General features: G+C 39.5%; 4 protein-coding genes across 10 annotated transcripts; 2 read left to right on the forward strand and 2 right to left on the reverse strand.

Moving 5' to 3' along the window:
* The first annotated feature begins 1,235 nt into the window (after window positions 1-1,235).
* On the forward strand, window positions 1,236-13,306 carry LOC145215120 (uncharacterized). 4 transcript variants are annotated; one of them, XM_080083771.1, is made up of 16 exons: window positions 1,236-1,396; window positions 1,670-1,922; window positions 2,391-2,544; window positions 2,731-3,895; window positions 4,683-4,873; window positions 5,012-5,853; window positions 5,979-6,023; window positions 6,325-6,386; window positions 7,065-7,451; window positions 7,564-7,687; window positions 7,776-7,942; window positions 8,411-9,377; window positions 10,311-10,627; window positions 10,785-10,919; window positions 11,085-11,758; window positions 11,912-13,306. In XM_080083771.1, the coding sequence occupies exons 2-16, from the start codon at window positions 1,685-1,687 to the stop codon at window positions 12,147-12,149; spliced, it is 5,706 nt and encodes a 1,901-aa protein (XP_079939897.1). In that variant the 5' UTR covers window positions 1,236-1,396; window positions 1,670-1,684; the 3' UTR covers window positions 12,150-13,306. The 4 variants fall into 4 exon arrangements, with proteins under 4 accessions (XP_079939897.1, XP_079939898.1, XP_079939900.1 ...); XM_080083772.1 differs by having other exon boundaries at window positions 7,776-7,876; XM_080083774.1 differs by having other exon boundaries at window positions 5,982-6,023; window positions 7,776-7,876.
* Window positions 13,307-14,712: 1,406 nt separating this feature from the next.
* LOC145214085 (ceramide kinase-like) lies at window positions 14,713-18,915 on the reverse strand. 3 transcript variants are annotated; one of them, XM_080082538.1, is made up of 3 exons: window positions 18,857-18,915; window positions 15,893-17,278; window positions 14,713-15,648 (listed from the first exon to the last, which is right to left on the reverse strand). In XM_080082538.1, exons 2-3 carry the CDS (start codon window positions 17,276-17,278, stop codon window positions 15,229-15,231), a joined length of 1,806 nt encoding a protein of 601 aa, XP_079938664.1. In that variant the 5' UTR covers window positions 18,857-18,915; the 3' UTR covers window positions 14,713-15,228. The 3 variants fall into 3 exon arrangements, with proteins under 3 accessions (XP_079938664.1, XP_079938662.1, XP_079938663.1); XM_080082536.1 differs by having other exon boundaries at window positions 18,792-18,857; XM_080082537.1 differs by lacking the exon at window positions 18,857-18,915 and adding an exon at window positions 17,740-17,805.
* Window positions 18,205-20,525, forward strand: LOC145214086 (NADP-dependent oxidoreductase domain-containing protein 1-like). The gene is made up of 6 exons (XM_080082539.1): window positions 18,205-18,413; window positions 18,467-18,666; window positions 18,832-19,012; window positions 19,183-19,346; window positions 19,580-19,784; window positions 20,311-20,525. Exons 1-6 carry the CDS (start codon window positions 18,205-18,207, stop codon window positions 20,447-20,449), a joined length of 1,098 nt encoding a protein of 365 aa, XP_079938665.1. The 3' UTR covers window positions 20,450-20,525.
* A 45-nt stretch (window positions 20,526-20,570) lies between these two features.
* On the reverse strand, window positions 20,571-22,955 carry LOC145214087 (ciliary microtubule inner protein 6-like). Of its 2 annotated transcripts, XM_080082541.1 has the most exons (6): window positions 22,688-22,955; window positions 22,052-22,199; window positions 21,776-21,952; window positions 21,463-21,674; window positions 21,175-21,290; window positions 20,571-21,003 (listed from the first exon to the last, which is right to left on the reverse strand). In XM_080082541.1, exons 2-6 carry the CDS (start codon window positions 22,096-22,098, stop codon window positions 20,809-20,811), a joined length of 747 nt encoding a protein of 248 aa, XP_079938667.1. In that variant the 5' UTR covers window positions 22,099-22,199; window positions 22,688-22,955; the 3' UTR covers window positions 20,571-20,808. The 2 variants fall into 2 exon arrangements, with proteins under 2 accessions (XP_079938667.1, XP_079938666.1); XM_080082540.1 differs by lacking the exon at window positions 22,688-22,955 and having other exon boundaries at window positions 22,052-22,492.
* Window positions 22,956-22,983: the final 28 nt, after the last annotated feature.

Genomic DNA, 22,983 nt, shown 5'->3' on the forward strand with positions numbered 1-22,983 from the left:
GGGGTAGACCAGAATCGGCCCAAGTCGTCAGTTCGTGCCCTTCCGTGCTAAACTCAACTTGTCTTGTTTGAAGAGGTTGTCACTGCACACCTATCCAACTGCCTCTAGTTATTTATGTGTTGTCAATGCTCCCAGTCGTGTTTGATTTGCTCTGTTCAAATATGCGTGTCATTGTGGGCCCTGGAGAAATGTTTGTTTTTCTCGTTATAATAATTATGTACTTTCTATGTTGCTGGAATGTTGGGCGATGGAATACGTTATTTGCCATGCCCGGGGAATCTTGCGGACGTCAATCATTAACTTGATGTCGAGCTCCTTTTTTAGCGGCCTGTCTTAGTATTTCCATCTCTCTGTGACATCCAGTTTAAATAGTAGACTTATTTGTTTTAAAAAGATATTCAAAAGTAAAGGTATTCGCAATGCGTTGTTTTTGCTTGTTTTAAACGTCGCTTGGCCTGAAACGTTATTTCCTAACGGGATGTAGCTCACGTTGATTGACTGCGTCGTTTAGCCTGATTACGAAGTGAAGGAAATTCAAAGTGCGTCTGGGACTGTATCCCACGTCTCAGGTGACTCGTGTATGTTCTAAGCGTCTTGCATTATTGTTTTAACGCCGGAAAGTTGTACACGCACATCCTAAAATATGGGAAACTGTTAATTGCACCAGCGTGCTTTAGGAATGATTAAGGAAAAGGCAAATTTTTGAATCCACGCGACAAACTGACTTCATTGCATCGCCCAGTTGGTTACGGTTTCAAGTTGTCCGATGCGCCGGTTCGCTAGCCTTTGTCTTCTATTGCCTTGTCGCTGCCGACTCTCTCGTCGCGTTTACCTTCCTTGTGTGTCACTGTGTGGGAGGGACGCGTGTGTGCGCCAGTTGTGCACGCGTCTACGTCGCCGCTCCGCATGGAGAACAGTCGCTGGGCATTGTGCTAACTGAATCGGACACTGTTGAGCCTGTTGTTGTGTTGCGGGACTTTATTTCTAGACCCTCATTACTCGCTAATCTGCTCTCGCCTCTGATTGTAGCCGTTCGCCATGAATGAAAGGCAAATTCGCAATGCAGGGGATCGTAGTGTTTTTATGGCGTGTAATCGAAAGTGCACACGATGCAAAAAAGTGAGTTTTAGGTGATTCATGCAGAATTGTGCGTAGTTTTCGACCGGACAAGTATTGCGATAGAAAGGTTAGAGTAGAAGAACAAATTATTCTGGCAGCTTTCACTTTTCTGTGAACTTTCTTTTTTTTATTTAGACTTTTGTACTGATCATGGTTGATTAAATGTGGTGCAATGTTTCTATTTATATTTGTCACATCTCATATTTTTTGATGATTTTCGCTTTGGAATACACTTCTGATATATTTCGATGGAGTGGCAACGGCACCCCTCTGTTATGTAAGTATGTTTTTGTTGTTGTAACGTTGTAATATATTCCTGTTTAAAACAACTTTTTTTCCTGTTTGATTCTCATAATCTCTCTTGTGGCGTTTCCTAAACTAAAGTTTATTTCTTTACCTAAAATTTGTATAAATGAAAAAAATAGGTGCCATGTAAACAAATACATTGTGAACGAAAAAAACAAACACTTTCACTAATTTTGTTGGTGCTTTATAGCACCTACAGTGGGGAATTGTATTGCCATGTTTACTAACCAGACTTTGTTCACAGTTTTATGAATTGAAAATGGATACAAATCACATGACCTCAACATCTATCATTGGAATGCCAAATTCTGCAGCAGGCTCCAAACTAAAAGGTGGCAGCGCAGTGGGTTCATCTCCTGGTAATGCAAGTTTTAACAACTGCACCAAAAGTCCTTTGTCAAGCAACTATAATAATGGAAGGCGAAGTACATCACCCTTTTTCAGTGACCCGACATCCGATGATGTCCTATCCAAGAATGGTGGTGCTTTGCTTACTGGTATATTTCTTTTGTTTTTGGTTTTACTGTTTGGTGAAAGAAATTCATGTAGCAAATGTTTTTTTTTATTGAGACTGAAATTTTAATTTGTTTAAAAACAAACTCAAATGAAGATGGTTTTATATGTTGACATAAATATAATTTGTTAGTTATAACTCTGGTTTGATTTAGGGTTTGATCACCCCTTTTTGATTTAGGGTATATCTGAAAAATATATCTACAAAATGTTGGTTTAAACTCTGATTTGGTTTTATTGGAGGTATCTTAAAATTGGTTTCACTGACATTTGTAAATAAACTTGTGTTGGGGCCCAAATTTAAAACTGTCAATGTCTGAAAATATACGAAAACCTGTTATCTATCTATGTGACAATTGAAACTTAAATAAACATTTTCTAAATTACAAACATTTTTAAGCATTTTTATTAAGTCTACATGTGTTTGTATGCTGAACTGAAATACGATTAAGGGTCAGCACTACCTGTCATCCATGGAAGTAATTTTCCAGATCCAGCCTCATCACCACCGGTGGCAGCATCTCAGAGTATGTCACTGAACACAGCCACAATCCAAGGGAAAAGGGAAAACAGTAAATTGGCAGCGAACCCCTCAAGTGATTTAAGGTAATTATACACTGGCAAGAATTTTGTAATTAGTGGGCAGCAACTTAGATTGGCAAACCACAGGAATTTGTGTCAAAAGTTGCAATTTCTGTAAATTGGTCATTTCTCCATACCTAACCTGGTTTGGCTCTATTAGCAATAGTAAGTACGTATGGGAACTGAGCCTTGTTTGTGGGAATTTTTCAGGAATGCCGCTTTACTGGGCCTGCCTCATTCTAATGAGGGAAAAGGAAACACTTCTTCCTCTAAGCGGGAAATCACATCAAATCGTAATGAGAAAAGAGTTCAAATTAATCATGTGCATGCTAAAGAGCATCGGAACATAGGTTTGACAAGGACTTACTCTAATCAGAATAGCAACAACTTTGTTGTGAATCGACACAATTCATTAGATTGTGTCAAGGACAATGTCATCACAAAGAGCAAAGACAAATCATCGTCAAGACAAAGTCCAAGAGCAACTTCTGATTATTTGAATGATCTTGGTGGTAGACCTATGGTTGGATATGAATCACCAACGATATCATATCCCTCACCATCTTCAAGTGAAAACGCACTTACGACTACCACTGTAGCACGTTGCAAGACAAAGGTACATGAACGAGAGTCAAACACCCCAGTAACTGCTACAGGACACATCAGCAATCACCTCAGTAGAACATCCTCAAGTAACAGTGTGTCAGATTTGAGCCGCTGCAGTGAAGTGACAGATGAAAGTGGCCACACTGACGGGGGCAACATTACCACTGCAACCTCCAGTGAAGGCATGCTTACGCATGTGTCTTACTCGCCGGCAACCAGAGGTCAAGTGGATATGGAAAGCACTTTGCAATATTCACATTTTGAAGACAGTGCAATCGTTGATGCCTTGGGTTTTCAAGACGAAGAACAAAGTTCCACTTCTAAGCCTAGTGCACCACTCAATATTGAAAATTCCAACACTGCAACAATGAACAGAGAGGAAGTTTTACCAAATGATAATGGACTTAACCTCGATTTTCAGTTTGCTGGCGGGACTGGTGGCCCTGCAGACCTAGGTCAAAAAGCTCTGAATCTTTCTGCAGAAGATATCAGGCAAACCTTAAACTCAGTTTCTGCTGAATCTGATCTTCCAGACTTGGGCTCAGATTCTGCTGTTTTTGATGATCAAGCCATGCAGCTAATCAATAATAACACCAGTTATGACATGCCCCCATCCAGTGACAGCTTTACATCAGGTGATACCAGTCGAGTCCTGTCTCCCTCCATCACAGCTGTCTCAGTGACAGCCTCTACCTCATCAACTACAAGTATTGTTACTACGGCTGTAAGCCCAGCCATCACAACCATGCCATCATCTGCATCAACTGCTGTAAGTGTTTGCACTGTAAAAAGGCTTTATTGTAGCACTGACCTTTTCTTTTTAGTGTGAGTTTAAATGGTATTTTCCAGTCAGTATGTTAGTTTGCTGATAATGATTTTAAGTGTGACCTAATCAAGAAAATATTTTTCTGTAGTGTCATTAACCTAAATTCTTAAATTCGCTTTCAAATGTGATTTGAAAAGTAAGACACTATTTTAAAATCCTAACAGACATATACACTCATATTTTTTGTGCTATAATTACTGTCCTCTAAACCTAAGAGGTGTTTTATATTTAATATGTGTATAACCCCATTAAAACAGGCTTTATTCTTGTGCAGTGGTTCCCAACCTTACGTAGACCATGGCCCCCTACACGTAACTTTTTGACCTTGTGGCCCCCTTCAAGTAACCCTGTAAGTCCTGTGGCCCCCATAAAAAATTGAAATGGCAACCGGTGTTTGAATTCGGTACTAATTTCGGCTTTAAACAGGTCGAATAGAGCAAAAAAGAATCTGTAATCATGAAAAACCTTAATATAGGCAAATAGTGTGTGAAATAGTCGATTAAATTAGGAATAAAGTTATTTACAACACACACTTAGTTACGCGCATTACAAAAATAAACTGGCTTTTTGTGGGTGTTTCTGGTGAAAATACTCCTGTGGCCCCCCAGAACACAGCTCGTGGCCCCCTGGGGGGTCATGGGCCCTGGTTGGGAACCACTGTTCTTGTGTGAAGATTAACTGGTGCAATACTGTATGCATATGACTTTGTCACACTTTTTGTTAAATTTAGGTACCACCCAATGCTGGAAAATCCTTCAGCAATGATACATTTTCTGGTGCTGGTGGTATGTTCCCTACAAGTCAGACCTCTTCTACACCACCATCATCAACAACACCAGTTTCATTTTCTCCAACTCCTGGTCCTCCATCGAGTGGAAAGTCACATTTACAGGAAATACTTGGGGTTACTGACACTAACAGGTAAGCTTTGTTACTGAATTTTGAAAAGAAATATTTGTAAGCTGTAAAAAGTGATGCAAAGTCTTTGCAGAAAATTTGGAACAATTTTCAAACAAATATTGTTCTTGTGAGGAGTATTTAAACTTTTCTTTGATTCAGGTTAAAAAAGATGGCTCGCCCTGTTGATTCTGCACAATACCAGTCAACAACAACTACCTCATACAGTTCCAATATCCACAACCAGCCAGGTCAAGTGATACCTAATACCAGTACTGGTCCTGTGCAAAACTTACCATCATCGCCGTACCACCGATTCACGTCACCAACAGGTGGCAATATGTACCAGCGTCATCCTGCGCATTCAAGGACTACAAACCTTTATACAGGGCCTCCACATAATCCAATATTTGACAACCCGGGAATGAATCCAGGTGCTCCAGGTGGTTACATGGATCACAGCATTAGTCCAAGACCCAATATGCCTTTTGATCCCAACATGCCACCACAGCATCCTAACCATTCAGGAGGAAATAACATGCCCTATCAGCCTATGTGGCAAAGGCAAAATTCCATAAGTAGCATGATGCCAAGTCTAGGCCCGGGCCCAGATGGCAGTAAAAGTCCAAGAGGGCCAATGGGGTCTGGTAACAACTTTCCCAATCGGCCAGTCAATCCTATGTCTGCATTGCAAGTAACAGTAAATGCTATACCAGAGTCATTCACTGCTGGCCCAGGTATCGGATCACTGACCAAAAACAATAACAACAACATGGGGCCACCAAACTCATTTCAAGGCATGCCCCCCTCATCAGGAATGGGTGATTTTCCGTCATCTTTGTGTTCTCCAGTAACAGGGGCTATGTTGCCTCCCCCATCACCGTCAATCCAGCAAGACAAGCGTTCCATCAGTGCCGATGGTACTTTAGGTGGGACAACAACAACAAAGAAAGGTCACAAAAGGGAAAGGGGACAGTCTGTAGATTCCAAGGATGGAGACAGACGTAAGAATGTTTTAAAATATATGTTTAAAATATACTTTGTTAATAATGAATCATCAATAAATGACTAATCTCTGAAGCCAAGTATCAAAGATTTTTTTAAACTTGGGACTCCTTTATTTTTTCAGCAGCACCAAAGGCCAAACGAAGAAAAAGCAGATCAAAAGATGAAAGTAAGTTGAAGCAAAAAAATAGCAATAAAATTGGCAGGCTGTGAAAATAACCAAGGGCCTGTGCAGGCCATGTAATTGCTAGCCTTAGGGTACTTGTGATTGGTTTTGGTTAACCACATGATCATGTGGCATGTTATATCTGTGGTTGTACGAATGTATTTTTAAACAGCTGTGTAAATCTGTTTAGTTAAATTTGATCAAAGTTTTTCTTAGGAATATACATGAAAAATTTTCTTTTTTTAATTTAGTTTGCAGTTTTTATGCTTTGTGCTGTGTGATAATCATTGCTGTACTTTATTAGGTAAAAAAGCATCTGCAGAATCGAAAGCAGCCTCCAGATCAAACAGTGTCAGTGATGCCCAGGTAAATGGAAGTTTATTTGTGTCAGTAATATTGCAACATATTGTATATCTATACATATATATATACCAAACTACAAAACTGTCCAAACAAAATTCTGCTTCATGCATGAAGTAAAGTAATATTAGCCAAAACAATGGGCAGCAAAAAGGTTATGTCAAAATGTGATATATGGTTCCTTCCAGTGCCATATGGAACTTTGCATTGTCCTAAGTTTGTGCCACTGCTACTTGAAATTGTTTTTACAAACTCCTAGTTTTTACTGCAAGTAACTAAAGGGCTACTAAGAGTGATTTTTTTCAAACTATTAAATCTAATACAATAGCAAAGAAGAGCACCTGTAGTGTTGTATTTTCTATGTATTGGGAAAATTGATGCGTAGAAAAAACACAGGGTTAGCGGTGGTTAACTTTTATGCCCACTTAATAGTTTAACACATACCAATCTATCACCCCAATTTAGAGATTTATTTCCAAATGACCAGGTCCAATATACAAAGCCCCGTCTAATTCTACTACAAGTATTTTGTGGGGTGTAGTTGAATGTAATGGAACCCTTGTTTACATGTTTTATCTGCTTATACCGCACATTTATTCATATGTTTAGACTTATTTTTGGTGCTTAGTGGTTTCCAGAGTTTTGGCAATTACACTAAATAATACTTTGCAATTTGTTTTTTAGGCTAACAATCAGTTGATGTACATTTTCAACTCGGAAATTGCAAATGCAGCAGCCAATGTTGTACACCAAGGCAAGGCACCTAACATTGTGTCATATCACCAAACATCTCAAAGAAACTGCAGAATGAAGCCATCTAAGTCAGGCAGTCTTAGTGGCAATGCCTCCACACTGCACAAGTCACCCACTCAACAATCAGATCAAAACCATCACAGTTCCTACATGACACAACCTTCCAGAACAATAAAATCTGAAGCAAATCTTACAAGCCCGAGACCCACTGGCAGAGAAGACGGTAAACCACAAAACATGCAAAATATCAAAAGTGAATATGACCAGTCAAATGAAGGTAATGGTGGAAAGCATTCATCACCTTCCTTGGCAAAACAGGTAAGCAAATGCAGAAACTAACAAAGGTAAATTTAAAGTTTTTATGGGCCTTGTAAAGGGAAAGTTAAATTGATTCAAAATCTTACATTTTATTTAATGTCGATTCTAACAGAGCAAAGACACCTCTGAAGAAAATCTGTCTGAAGAGCAAAAGAGGCATCGCGAAGTGTCACTTAATAAACTTCGATTTATCAAAGAGGCCATGCTAAAAGGAACAGAAGGAAGTTCAACCTCCGGTTGGTTACCTTTAAATCAAAATTTGTGTATTTCAAAATTGAGGATTTCACAAAAGCTCTATAATTTGTTACTTTTCTTCAATAACAGGTTCACATCAACAGCCTGACAATGGAAGATGGCAAGGTGCACCGCCAGGCCACTACACCATGACAAAACACCTCGAACAGTTCATTCAGACAAATAACCCAGTGAGTGCATCGTCCATGGGCTCACATGTCCCCTCCAAGGAAACAGAGTGGTTACGGCTTGTCCAAGTACGTTGAGTTAACTACTCACGTACCAACCACAACTAACTGTAGCCCTCATAGCAGTGGTTCTTAACTTAAAATAAATAGCAACCTTGGTACTTTGCTGTATTATGAGGGCAATGGAAGCCCTCAGTTGTATAATTTAACAAACACTTAAGTTCACATAGGTAAAGATACCACTAAATGGCTTCTGTGATTCAAAAACTATTTAAGTTTGTTGCTAATTCACACCTCCACTTTTTTGTGATGTGTTTATCTATAATGGAGAATACATATAAAAATGTAACCCAAAAAATAATTAACAGGGTTTGTTAAAATTAAAAAAAAACACTCAAAGTTATTCAGTGTGTTTTATAGGGTTAAGAACCACTGCTTATAGCCTGTCTTATCTGCTAAAACTTCATTGCATGCCTGGTACAATATTTTTCTGCTGTGGGTATGTCAAAAATATATAGAAAGTTAAATATTTTTTAGGCATACAATGAGAAAAAAAGGCAAAACAGAAAACCTGACACATCACCCCCACCTTACACCCCTAACGGTCCACCCCACCGATGGATGCCCCCTGGTCATCCAATGCACGACCCTGGTGGTCCGAATGTGCCAGGTCCGGAAATGATGAGGTATCCACATATGCGGCCTGGCCCTCCTGGAAGAATTCCATACGAAGGGCAACAAATTCCTCCAAACTACAGACTGCCAAGGGGTTTTGTAAGACCCCCAGGAAACAGAATGTATCATGGTCCTGGCCTGCCACCTGCTGGAGTGATTGGTCCCAAAATGACTCGACCCCCAGTGCCTCGCCTACCACAGCCTGGTCTGCATCCCAATGAATATCCGTTTTCTGAAAAACTGAAAGAGAAAGCAAGTCTTTATCAGTCAGAGGGCATGCATGGTGGCCCTGGTGGCAACATACCTTTTGACATGAACAATCCTGATGCCCCAATGGGGTCAGAATGGGCACCAATGTATGGCAACCCAGGATCACTTCCACCCAATAGCAGAATTCCTCACATGCAAGAAACGGTTTCACCCTCGCATGGACCATTGCCTGGTGGCATGATCATGACATCAGCAGGGCCTGTGCCAAGTCAATCAATAGACGGGCCCCTTCCACCTGGACCAGAACCACCCCTTACACCTGGGGGTGGCATTGATCCAGCCACAGGCATGCGAATCAGTAATCCTGCAATGTGTCCTCCGAACTTTCCATATTCAAATAAAGGTTCAAATTCTCTTCCCAACTATCCTGATTCAACAATGTCTGGACCACCACCATTGGGACCACATGACATGCACCCTGGAATGGGGCCAATGAATGTTCCACAGGAAAGGCATGGAGGAAGAATGGTTGATGCTATGGAGCGAAGGCGTGAACCAAGACCCCCAGATCTTAAGCTTGGTCCTGTTCCAAGATCACCATCGATGTCTTTTGCTGGTGGTAAGCATTGCATTGCAATTAGTTTTTGTTACCTCTGTACCATTGACCATTATTACAAAGAATGTTTAAATACATGCTGACACCATTTGATGAAAACTTTAACAATTATTGACTGGGTCAGTTTGAAATAGTGCCTGCTTTTATTTTTCCAAATTGTATTTATCTCATAATTGTCTAATCTGTCCCTTGTCTTACAAATTGCTGATGAAAAAATAGTTATTCAAAGACTTTGGGGTAAGCAGTATTCTGATGCATCAAAATGTTGTTGTGTCTGGTGTATGTTCACCACTACAGTACAATTGTGTGGGCGCTAAGGAAAGTAAAACATTATCTACATTCTACACCAGGGGTTCCCAACCAGGGGTACTCGTACCCCTTGGGGGTATGAGATTGAACAGCAAGGGGTACGAAGATCCTTGGGACACAGAGTAGCCTTTCAAACAGATTTCACAATTCGGTTTTCTTTTTGAATTGTAAATGATATTATGCCATTAATCTTTGCTTTGAAAAACAAAACAATTATCCACAAATAATTTTTGCTATTTAGTAAGAAGCCTCAGTGTCTCATTACAATGCTTATTTTATTTGCTGCCAGCAATACACAACAAAGTACAAAAGTAAGCATTTTTGTGTGAAATACTGGTTTAACGTTTAATTGAGCTACAAAAGCAGTTTAATTTAGCAATATACATTTAAAAAATTCCATCAGAATTTTTTTAGGGGTACGAAGAATGCTCTGACCCGACAAAGGGGTACGAGCAGCAAAAAAGGTTGGGAACCCCTGTTCTACACTATATAAATATTTTGCTAAAGAATGCTGTTCCTATTTGCAGTTGTCAAATAATAATAGGTGTATACTGAAATGTCTTTCTCAAATGTCAAAACATTATAAGCGCGCACCACTTATCAATGTTTGATCAAATATTATTTTAGTTCGACATCCAGTGCCATCGCCAAGGATGACCCACTCTGCAGGTTTGATCAACCAGTCACCATTCATGCACGAGGAGATGGGTCCAGGTGGTTTACCTCAGATGTCACCCCATCACCCTGCAGTGCCCCGTTCCCCCATGATCACATCGCCGGGTGGTCCCATTAACAACCACTCACAATTCATGCCCATGGGACAAGGAAACATGCCCCACCAAGTTCCAGTCGATCACCCTAACATGATGCCACCCAATGGTCCCCATTCTGCCGGCCGGGGTCAAGAAGGTGATTGGGGTCCTGGACCTCCATCCTCTATGGTGGTAAGTTTCTTTATTTGCATTTTTCTGATGTTAAATTTATCAAAGACAGAATTTTTTTATTCTCCCTAAAAAAATCCAAAAGTCTATGTATTAAATGTAATTTAAAAAGTTGATTGTCTTGCCATTGGAAATTATAAATACTTTTTGTATCATATAGCCACCCAGGACGCCTTCAAGTGCAGGAATGATGCCACCTAATCAGGGTCCTAGACCTCCATCTGCCATTACTGAAATGATCCACAAGATTAGTTCCTATCCCATTTCCATGCACTCTCCTCTTTACCAGGATGCGGTATGTTTATCGTTCTTTATTTGCCTTTGCCGTATCTCCCTATAAACCAGCTTGCTTCATTTTCTTAATTTGACTCGTATAAATTTTGAATGGTTACCAACCTAGTATCCTAAGGTTTTGAACGTATTTTATTCTGGTGTAAAGATAAGGTATTGTTTTATGTAGGTCAAGGACACTTCAAGTCCGCCACCGCTTACCCATATGAACGGGAACAGCATGATTTCACAGGAGCCGCCGCCACTGACGCACAACCCCAATCATGCGGAACAAGGTGGCATGCCTATTATGGGCAGCAACATGGGGCCGCTCATACGGACACCAACAGGTAACATGATGCCACAACAGTTGCCTGGGGGTGCAGCGCCACCTGGCTACGACCCTGGCATGTCAGGTCCGCGCTCGGCCGGCCCCAGACCGATAGGTCCACCGATGGGCGATGCCTATGGCGGCGAATATCGGCCCCCGTCGCACTCCGAAATGTCGATGTCGCCCAGCATGCAGGGTTCCCAGCACGGCATGATGCAACCTAATCCGGGAATGGACATGCCAGGATATGGTATACCACACAACAGTATGATGGGCGGACCAAGTAACTACCCACCACATAGCGGTATGATGCAGGGCGGCCCACCTGCCGGACCTCCTGGCCCAACACCGTCACAAGTCAGAACCGAATTTGACTTGACGGGCATTATACCCAGCGACAAACCTTCCGAAACACTTTCCTACTTCCCCCCAAGCGCAGGAGGTGGTGGCGCTGGCAACCAAGACCCTGGTCAGGGCGATCCAGCCGGCAATGCCCACATCAATGTTCGAAGCCCCACGATGCAACAAGTCAGGTAGGAACCGACGCACCAGATTTTTACTTCTTTATTATAGCGGCATAAATTTTCATGGATAGATCTACCTTAAGTGCCAACAAACCTGTATTAAGTCAACAATTTAACTTGGAAACTGAATCTCATGGGAATGTTTCCTTCTGTTGTTTGCAGATACCCAAACACCAGTATGGGCCAACGTCCAATGACGCCCGGCGGTAACTTTCCCGGAAACCCCATGATGCGACCAAGTGGCATCGGTGGTTTTGGTCCTGGCCCCAACCCACCTAATTACCCTCCAGAAATGGGACCGTGGGAACCGATGCCCAACATGGGTCGACCCCCTCAAATGATGCAAAATTCGGCGCCGGGCATGCATTCGGCCTACCCTGGTGGACGCTCGTTGATTTGAAACCGCTAGCGGTGCTCCATATCATTTTTACATCCTATTCTTACATCACAGTATGGTGCTTAGTTACTGTCCGTCGTCTCCAGCACTTCCCGCTACCAGCACGCAGGAGCTATCCCATTTTGTTTGTCCGCAGTTCGGTATTGCATAACCTTTTTTCTAGTCCGTTTTTCCATCGATTCTTACTAGTATGCGTTGCCAACCACTGTTTGTTGAAACCATGGTGCACATCTAGCCTACTGGGCGCACGTTCCTGAAACAACAAGCCGCAAAATGCTTCTTTTATACCACTAACCTTTTGAACTCCTGTACACCAGCGCCCATAGTCACCCTAAAGTCGAGTTGTATCTCTTGAGCAAATCGCGTATTTTGGTGCTCGCCATCTTTCTGCTCCCCTTGCACTAACCTATTACATACTACTGATACATACACGTTTAGCGCGCAGTGTTTTGTGGTGCAGAAAAAGGCCTTTCTTTTTCCATCCAGCCGGTGGAACTCTCGCACCCGGATTTTCCTTCCGTGTTAGTGTTTACCACCCAATTATCCGCTGTTTTTCCGCTTTTTTGTACGAACAAGAATGATATCGTTATTGTGTCAAGAATTCCTCTTTCGTGCCGCCGACGCTATCGTTGCTTAATTTTTCTATTTTACTCTCGTTGTTTCCTCGCCATTCGTTCGACGACGATGTTTATTTTTTACTGCGCGCTTTTGTCATGCGTCTCTTACCCGCTTGCTGGGGTCGCAGGAAACACAAAAACCCGCCCCCTGACGAGATATTCCGAGATTCTTGTATATTGTTGCGCCGTTTCTATCTATTTCCGTGTATATACCGTAGAGGCGACATGGTCGAAGAACCCATCACGACAGGAGTCGTTTCTGATCTTCCATCACGTATGGGCGCACGACACTTATTGGAGTAAACCTTTTAAACCAGCTGTCGACGTTCCTTAAGCCTGGGTGACAGCACAACTCCTGATGAAGCTAACTCGTTTTGTGGTCGATTTTTTTCACGTTGCGCTTACTTGGTTGGGTGAAAACTCACAGTTCGCCGACGTCCCATCTCGAAGCACTCAACTCCTCCCGACCTTATGTGCGTATTACTGTTGCATCTTGAGGCCGGAAACGCCTTTCAATAAACTTGCGTTGCGTGAGCAATTTAACCTTGTCTGTTATTACACAGTTTCGATTGCCGTGTTTGTTTGCCCGTAAAAAGGAAAATTTTAGAACGGCTACAACTCAGATAAAAATGATCATTTTTGGGTGAGAGATCATATTTTAGAAATGTAAAACAAGAGTGCTAAAAAAATTGGGACTAAATTTCGTTTCCCAAATCTACCAGGGTTAAAATAGCCCATGCTTTACAAATTTGGTTGTTGTATATAAATAAGAGTGAGAAGAATTTACGATTAGGGAACATGAATTCTTTACGTTTCTTTTTCTAAACGTGTAGGTCAAAATTAAATGAGCTATTTCAGCGGAAAATTACGTCTGTATTTTTGCCGATGTCCTCGGGCCAGTAAGGTATTAATCACTCCTGGCAAAACGTTTAACTTTGCCACAGCCAAAAACAATAAACTTTGCCATGCATCGGATGGTATAAAGGCATTTTGCTAAAATAAAACGTTTTTCGTTTGCACAAACGCGACTTTTGTCTTGAATCGAATTCTAACTTGACTTTAATCACCTACAACGGCCAAGTCTGAATGACCCCGTTTGACTTCGAAGTTGTCGCCTTTGTGGTGCTTGTTTACGTCATTGATTTTTCGGGTGTACCGTACTTTATTTAATGCGACAGATGTGTTATAATCGTTAGGATAGTGTGCGATGATCTAGCCTCGAGGCTACCACATTTCCAAAAATACCATGGTAAGCTAATATTATGTGCTGAAATAATGTATTTGAAACTTCAACATTTTAACAAAAAACTTGTTTTTTAGGGCACGTAAACACCTTGTTGTGCACTTGTAATAATCGCGGTAGTATTTCAATGTCTTTATTTGAACCATAATTCCAGTGTAATGCTGTTCGGGTTCCTCACAAAGCGTTGACAACAATTCTGTGTGGTTCAGGCTTAATTGAAATGACGTTTTTTGGTCTGGCGGAAGCAGTCGCTTCACGAATTGACGTGCGACCAAAAATAGATGATTGGTGGGCACAGAAAACTGTCTGTGAAAAGTTTTATTCCAGACATTTCACTTCGTCAGTCATGAAAAACATTTGTTAATCATTTATGGGTTGTAATGCTACATCGTTTCTCATTTACAACTCAAACATCAACGTTACACACAATATTATACCTTTTTGGTGCTTTGGAAGGAGTTCATTAAAAACACTTTTAAAAACCTTTAAACCATAGTTTGGTTACTACCAACAAAAACATACCTTAAGGGTAAATGCAGTTTGTTTGCATACTGATTGCTGTCAAGGCTTGACCATCTGTTGACAAACCCTCATTGCTTATTAATATTTAAGTGGTGCCTAATGTACAAATGGTGGCTACTAGGAACTGTTGGTTGGTAAATATGTAACTGTACTGTGTAAATATGTCTAAATCCTTCAACGCTAGTAAACAAGACAGTTTATTAGTGATGCCCGTATATATTAGGAAAAAGATTACAGGTATGTCAAACACATTGCATTGAATGCTTACAGATCTCACTTAGCTACATTTACTGAAGGTAAAGTAAACCGGTCACACAGTACTTGAACAACTTACACAACAAATGCATTGACTGGCTAACAATTATATATATCACAACAATAATTATGCTCTAGTTTGTGTAAAACAATTACTGTTTGCATTTCATCACAGGTAGTAAAAGTGCATTATTTTGACAACCAAAAGATAAAGAACACAAAATACATACATATTTACACAATATGTATGCTGACACTAAAGAAACAGTTCTGGACATGCATTTTTGTTAAAGAATGAACATGATAAAGCAAAGCTGTAAACAAATATAACAAAAGTACAGAGCATCAAAAAAGGAACAATGTTTGATTGAAATATTTGTTTTACAAAGCACCCCAATAAGCACATCACATCACAATAAAGCAAAAAAATATGTTTGGAAATGTATTATTTTTGATCTATACCTTTGGCAAACAACTTTATGAGACCCTTGTGCACCCACACATGAATGTTTGGGTCAGGGACAAGTTCACCGTCTGTGTTCCAACAGCTGCTAGTCCTTGAACATTCAGACTCAGTCTGCTTAATATCTATCTGTTCACATGTCACAGAACTGGAAGCAATGGGCATTTCACAGCGAAATCCCTTTACCCTGTAAACTTCAACAAATGGAAATCTGAACCTGTTTGCTTTGCCCACATGGGAGAACATGTATCTCACAAAATCAGCCCTGGAACAGTTGCGGACAAGGATAAGGTCAGTGTTTCCATCAGCAAGATGTGCAGATGGCGAAAGTCCCTGAGGACATCGGCTGCAGGCACAGGACATTAATGCTGAGTTGATCATCAAAAATTTACCCTCAGTCACCTGCAAAGTATGTACATGTGTGTGTAAACAACACCTAATGTGGATCAAACAATTTAAAGAAGCTACAGTTACAAAAACACCAAAGTTTTTGGAGCATCAACGATTATTTAAATCACACTTATGTCAACCTTGTACAGGGCATAATGATTTGTGTAATGGTGGCAGAACTTGGTATGGCGTGAACTTCGAACTTGTTGTCGTGGCAATATTGACATAATAACGACAGTATTAAAAAAGTGTTTACCTGCCATTTGTTGTTCCCATTGGCATTGTCACAGCTTTTGGTTGATTCAAAGCATTCTGTTTGAGAGGTAATTTTTGCTCCCAATGTAATTTGTGATCCGTCTTCTGAATTGGAATTAACTTCATAGTGAACAGCATTGTTGAAAAAATTTGTATTTATTGGGCCTGATAAGATAGGTGATGGTTTACTGCACACATCACCATTACTCATAGTCTGTTCAAAGTCTGAAAGCTTATCCAAGCAACAGGTATTGCAAGGATATCTGCACTTTGTCCTGTCATTGGCGATGTCAACAGGCGTGTCACTGGGCAAATACCACACTTTCATATTATATGAACACTGATGTAAAAATGAGTGTATGCCAGCAACATCATATCGGCTTGGTCCAAGTCCCCTCATTCTTTCACTTAGTTTTAGGACATTGCCATAAAATCCAAATGAGGTCATGGAGAATGAAAACCGTTGAAAAGCTCCATTCCTATCATGAATGGAGCTGAGATCCAGGTTATGTTCAGCTCCAAGAGCGATGTGTAACGCAGCAGTTTCAGGGTCATCAAAACCTTGTGACACATAACTAAGGCAGTTAGTAGAACCAGCTGGTATGACCCCAATTCGTATTGAGGGCCTTACAAAACTAGGACATGCCTCGCTTAAGTCAGCAGGAGGCTTGTCAAGTGAAATATTGTTCTTCTCTTGAACTTGAATTAACACCCCATTGATGATCTCATTAGCCATTCCATCACCGCCTACAGCAATTATGCCATCAATTTTGCCCAAGTCAGCAGTTTTGAGATACTCCTTTGCATGGTTCTGGTATTCAGTAACTACAACCAACTGTCGTATACCAGCCTTGTTAAAAATGGGGGTTACAATGTGCTTGTGTATATCAACAGCTTTGTGTTTACCCCCATAAGGATTTACAAAAACCAGTAACGACTTTGGCCGAGATACACTTCTTCTGCCAAGGGATGTTGTTATGTTTTCATTCAAATAGGTTGACCAAGCAGAACACTGCCTTGTGTTCTTGCAACGGAACTTTAATGTTTGCAACTTCCACAAAGAGCCCTTGCTTTTCACAGCAATGTGAACCAACAGCAACTTACATTGTGATGCTGTAGAGTGCAATAAACTCCCAATGTTTGCTGTGTTTAATGACTCTACCTTGCTGTGTACCTTCCATTCTGACTCAGAGGTGGCAGTTGAAAGAATGTCACAAAGATAAATATTGCAATGAAAAGACGAAAATGGTCTTGGATCAAACGGGTTTAACTTCTTCAGGCATCGAACATGAAGAAAGTTTTCCTTTACTTGCAGTGTAACAACAGCTTTATTGGTAAGAAATTGTAATGAGCTATCTGGATGCTTGGCGTCACCTTCCACATTCATCTGCATTTAAAAAAAAACATTTTTAATATACTAGATTTTACTTAAAGGTATTTATAACATGTATGGCAGCATTAAAAAATTGAGATGTTGTCAACATTTGTTACAATATTCCTACACTATTAGAAATCTATGTACAGACATAAAGATTCATAGCACTACTAGTATACTAAAAAAGGTCCTTGCACAGCCCACCTTCATATAAAATAAAACTGTGAGTTGTGACAAACACAGATAACAAAAACTATGTACAAGATAAATCGTGGAAACAATCTCAAATATAATATTGAATCACATTGAAATTTAAGCTCTTATCTTTGCTACATAACAACAATGACAGTATTGCGTGATTTGCGTCTACTACGTTTACCTATTCCCTATCACCATAACAAACTGGTAATATACTAACAGACTTTCATACGCCAAGCACTTGCCACTGAGCACCAGACCTCTACTCTACCTACCGAAATATCGACAAACAGAAGTAAATCAGTAGCACGGACAAAGCACTGTGTGATGACCTAGGAGCGTGCGTGTGTAACTGAGTAGTGCACTACCACTGCGTCCACTCTGTTCTGCGGAAAAACTGGGATTTGCGACAAGGTCGCACGCTCGAATGCGTTTGTGCATTTTGCATGTTTACGAGCAAACGCCGTCGACCAAAGGAGTAAAATACATTTTGATCACTATTTGATTTTTTCTGATGAATAATAAAATTTTAATGTAAAATAAATTCATTATTTTTCTTGGACTTTTGCTCCCGAAATGAAGTGGTTGCCCGAGCAACCCATTAAAGGGTGTTTCCCTTACTCGAAAACTCGAATGACTGGTCCAGAAACAGGAAGACGGATATATACAAACGAATCAGTTATTGTAAACAGTGTTTGCTTAATTGCTCGAAAATTGACTATCGTCAGGTAACCAATAAGATGAGTTTACAGCGCAGACTTAGTCAACAAGGTATCGCTACACAAAAGAACGCTCATGACATAACAAACAACTTGTCCTCTCTAAGTTTTGAATGTGCACTTTCAAGTGATGAAAAGCAGTATCTGCCCTTAAGAACCCGTTCCCATGCCTTTACTGTAACGTCTTGTGCACATGCAGCTTACATTGTGTCTATGTTAAGTGAAATTAGGTAAGTTATTTTTATCATGAAAAATGGTTTTAAAATGATAATGCATTTAACAGGCAGGTTTTATCGGAAATACGTAATCCAATCAACCAAAAGACAATAAAATTTCTAAATCAATCGCCACCACGAAATCCACTTAAGTTAGGAATCATAGGTTGTGGAAGACTTGGAAAGCAAATTGTCTCCTCACTTTTAACATTTGCTGACTTAAGACCAGAAGAAATTGTCATATCCACTCGCCGACCACATTCTTTAGGTAAGCTGACTTTTCAATTTTGTTTAATACCAGTAGCGGAATTCAAATTTTCTCATAAAATTTCGTGAGACCGTTCTATAGAACCGGTGCGAACCGGCTGAATCCCACCACTGTTTAATACTAACCTTTTAACTGCAGTACAAAAAATGTTTTAACGTTTCCTAGATCAGTTCAGAAATATTGGAATCACCTGCCTATTTGACAACAAAGAAGTTGTTGCAACCTCAAATGTTGTCTTTGTATGTTGTTTGCCTGGACAAATGCCAACAGTCGCTGAAGATATTGCTGGATATGTATCTGCAGATTGCCTTGTGTTTAGTTTTGTCACAGGTGTATGTTTATCAAGGTGAGCTAACAACACTTGACATAAACTGCCAAATTTGTAATAGATATACACTATTCAAAACTTGGTAACACAATCATTCCCTCAATAACACTTAAATCTCCAGTTGTGTTCTGTTGTTTATGACAACAAAACCCAACAACTTTAGCCTACTAAACCTGTCTTTAAACCAGACTTCGGCAAATGATACAACACAGTAATATTGCAAAGATGGACTTCACTTGGTCACTGAAAAATGCCCAAAGAGCATGGTGCTTGGGTGATGATGTAATTACTGCACTAAAAAAAGAGTGGATTGCTGAACTTACATGCCCACTCAGCAGCACATCTAAAGAAGGTAAACAAAAAACTGGTAACACAATGTATTAGCCTGGTTTGGCATAAAGCTCAGTTGGGGATTTGTGACTGAAAAAAATGGGTCAAAACCACTTGAAGGGTTGCCTTTGTTTGCTGAATGTCAATTAGGCTGGTAGTCTTCAATCCTTGCCAAAATGTCAGTAGCTTTAGTGTTTACAATATGTATTAAGTAGACACATGTGTGTTAATATGCCATTTTTTGCTTTTTACAAGAATGTCCTGTGTGGTCAAGTCCAAAAACTTTGGAAACAGCTGTCTACGCTGCTCTAAATATGTGCCCATCCCTTGGTGTGACAGTGGAGGAAACTCTGGAACTGCTAAACATTGTATTTCTGACAAAAAATGACCAGACATGTGGTAATACATTTACATGGCAACATTTTCTAGATGAAGAATCAGCATTATTTGTTGAAAAGGGGTATGCAGAATAATGTTATGTCAATATTTTCAACATAGGATAATTTTTTGCAGACTTTTTTGTTGCTTTAATGTAAAATTTGTATCCCTTTGCACATTTTAACATGTGAAATGTAACAACATGTGAAACATGCTGTCAAAATATTACAGGCTGGTGATAGGATTTATCTAGCACTGTTTGATAATCATACAAAACTACAATCTGTTGAAAATTTCTAAACATGCAAAATATCAAAGTTTACTTTTAATGCCAATAACCTTGCCAGGGTGTTTAGCATCGCTCAATGACAAGCTGCTTTATTATGTTTGAAACCTAAGTCCTTTTTGCACCACAGCACTTTTCGCAAACAGTCAAAAAATGATTTGCCATTACAAGCTTTAAAAAGGATGTTGACAATTTATTCCTTTTTCTGAATGTTAGCTGACGTTAAAGTGAAGTTAACATGGAAATCAAGCTAGTGCTGATTTGTTTACTGTTATGAAGTTTTGTTTTTTCTTGATCATAATTAAAATTATTTTCAATGTAGAAATCTTCCAGTTTTTGACTTGTTTCATGTTGGAACACAAGACACACCTTTCACCACATTTTTGCAGTCGAAGGATGAAAACCAAACACATCAAATGCTGGTGAAAAAGTTCATATCAATCTTCAATAGATACCGATAATTTTTTTCAAAAAATTTGTTTGAATATGTGTTAGCTGTTTGTTATTTTTTTTAAATAAACTACCTAACTAAACTTACATCAGTTGTCAAGAGGTTGTACAAAGATTGTGCAGCACAATGCAGGTTGAGTTAGTAAAAAGTAAACCGAACTTTATGTGCAATAGGAAGCCCCATCTTTGTAAGGTAATCATAAATACAGCAGAATAATTGGTCAAAAATTCCCAAGAGTGACACTAAGTATTTTAACATAATAACACTTTCTGTAGCATGAAACAATTAATAAAATGCTTTTTATACAGTGATAGAAAAAAAAAACAATTGCACAAAAAGTGTAGATTTAGTAGAGAGTGCAAATGGAATTTAAACTTTTGGTGGTGGAAGACCGTCAATTGAGGGAATAGCAGAAGATGGTTTTGTAGTTTCTGGTTCACTTTCCTTGCTTGCAACAACTACAGCTCCAGATTTAGCAATGTCACGTTTTGTCCAGGGTGTTGCAACTACTTGATGTCCAGTTGGTTTTGTGACAACGTTGTCCCACACAAAACTTCCATGCAGCTAAATATTCAAATGAACTATTTGTTTGCCAAAGTTGACTTGAATGACAAAAATATATGTGCTATGAAATTATTTCTCTATATTTGAAAGGTAAAATGAAACTGATGTGTTGGGTCATAAAGTTATCACGCTAATGAGAGTTTTGTACAACTGAACAATTTTCGTACTCACCTTGCCTCTAATGGGTTCACTTGGATCAGAGCGACAATTATAATCATGCTTGTAAGATATCTTTTCAAGCAATACATCGCCAGGGTCTTTTACAGTTTTTGGTGTGTTTACAGGCACTGCAATTAACTAAAGGATATTAATTACACGTAATGTTGCCAAATACAAGCAAAACACTTTTGACAAGCATTTTTGAAAAACTACTGCATTGCATTAAATTGTAACTGTTTGTGAAAAAGAAAATGGTAATGCTAAGTAAACAATAATGTGTTTCACAATCCCATGACTCACATATGCCTGAGGCAGGAATGACAAGAGGGTTGCTGCCATGTCTAGAATTTGGTTTTTGAGGTCCATGATCTTTATAGTCACTTCGTTGAATAGTGTCAATAGTGTAAGCTGGTTGTTCCAATGGCTGATTATTAGTTCTTGATGGCCACCAATCATTTTGTTCATTGTCAGTGTTGGAGGTAGCCATTGTGCAAAATGGTTCATTCAAAACCCTGAAATATATTCAAAAACCAATAAACTATCTCGTTTATTTAAATGGTAGTGATCAGAGTTTCTGTCTATTTTTATTTAATCTGTTAAACTGACTCACTACCTCACATTATGGCGCAAAAAGCGACTATGCCAGGGATGGGGGCAATTTCGTCGATCTGCTTCTCGTGGGTGAGGTGCAGGTGGATCGCTTTTGCGCCCTGTGTGAAGTTTGTTCATTCTCGAATCTCCAAGAGATTCATCTGTGATTTCTCGATCGAAGATGCGGTATGAGTTTGGGCTATGAAAATTCACATACAAAGTCGTCAAAATTCTTAGGATCATTTTACTTTACTAATATAAAGCATTTAACTTATGTAATTAATATAAAAGCCCTTACTTATAGTGCCCAGGCACTGTTTTTTTCCTTGCTAGAGAAATCTCCATCGTTTAGTTGTCCATTTTGCTATTTTATGACAAGTTTCTTTTCATATTCTTATTCCTTGAGTACGCGCTTCAACTGTCACCATAACAACGAATCCCTCCATCTAGTGGTAAGTTGTACTTGTTTGTTTCATTTTTATTCTCGATGTGTAAACAACGACTGAATGCGTTATGCTTACAGAAATTTTCGCTATATGTAGTATCTATGGCATACACTGTGTATGTAGTATCTATGGACAGAGCAATACCACCCAAATTTTTTGTTCAGAGAAACAAAGTGGCAGTGGCATATTATTATGTAATATTTTCATTATTATTATGTAATAAGAACCAACAGCCTATGAACTTGGTATAGCGCTACCACTCGGCCATCTTGGCGTTTCGTTCTTTCAAGTAGATTGTTGGCCTACCTATTTATTATTTCTGTATTAACGGTATTGGTTGCATCATGCAACTTGCATGTATATTTTTCCAAATTAAATATGGCCATTACAAAAAATCAAATTTAAGATGCACTGTATTTAAACAGATTTTAGTTACAATCAGTTAAACGCGGTAAACCAAAAAAACCAACTGGCTGAATTTTTTATACCTGTTGTTCGCTCAACGCCAGCAAAAACATTACTGGTAGGTGGTTATGGAAACAGGTGATTGTATAGTGTTATTAAACGTCATATATGTATTTATGGAACCAAAAGCTTCATATTTGTTCGGACGTTTGTCAGATACTTTGTTGTTTGTCTTTGTATCCACTCTTTCTGTAGCTGGAGTCACGTACGCTATCTGATACCTTCCCCTGGTCTGAAACCTCGCCTGACGCGTTTGCAAGTAGTGTTTACTCTGTAAGAAAAAGAAAGAAAAGGAGAAGAATCAAAAAGTTAACCATTT

The sequence above is a fragment of the Phallusia mammillata genome, chromosome 2 (assembly GCF_965637545.1).
Source record: "Phallusia mammillata chromosome 2, kaPhaMamm4.hap1.1, whole genome shotgun sequence".
Classification (NCBI taxonomy): domain Eukaryota; kingdom Metazoa; phylum Chordata; class Ascidiacea; order Phlebobranchia; family Ascidiidae; genus Phallusia; species Phallusia mammillata.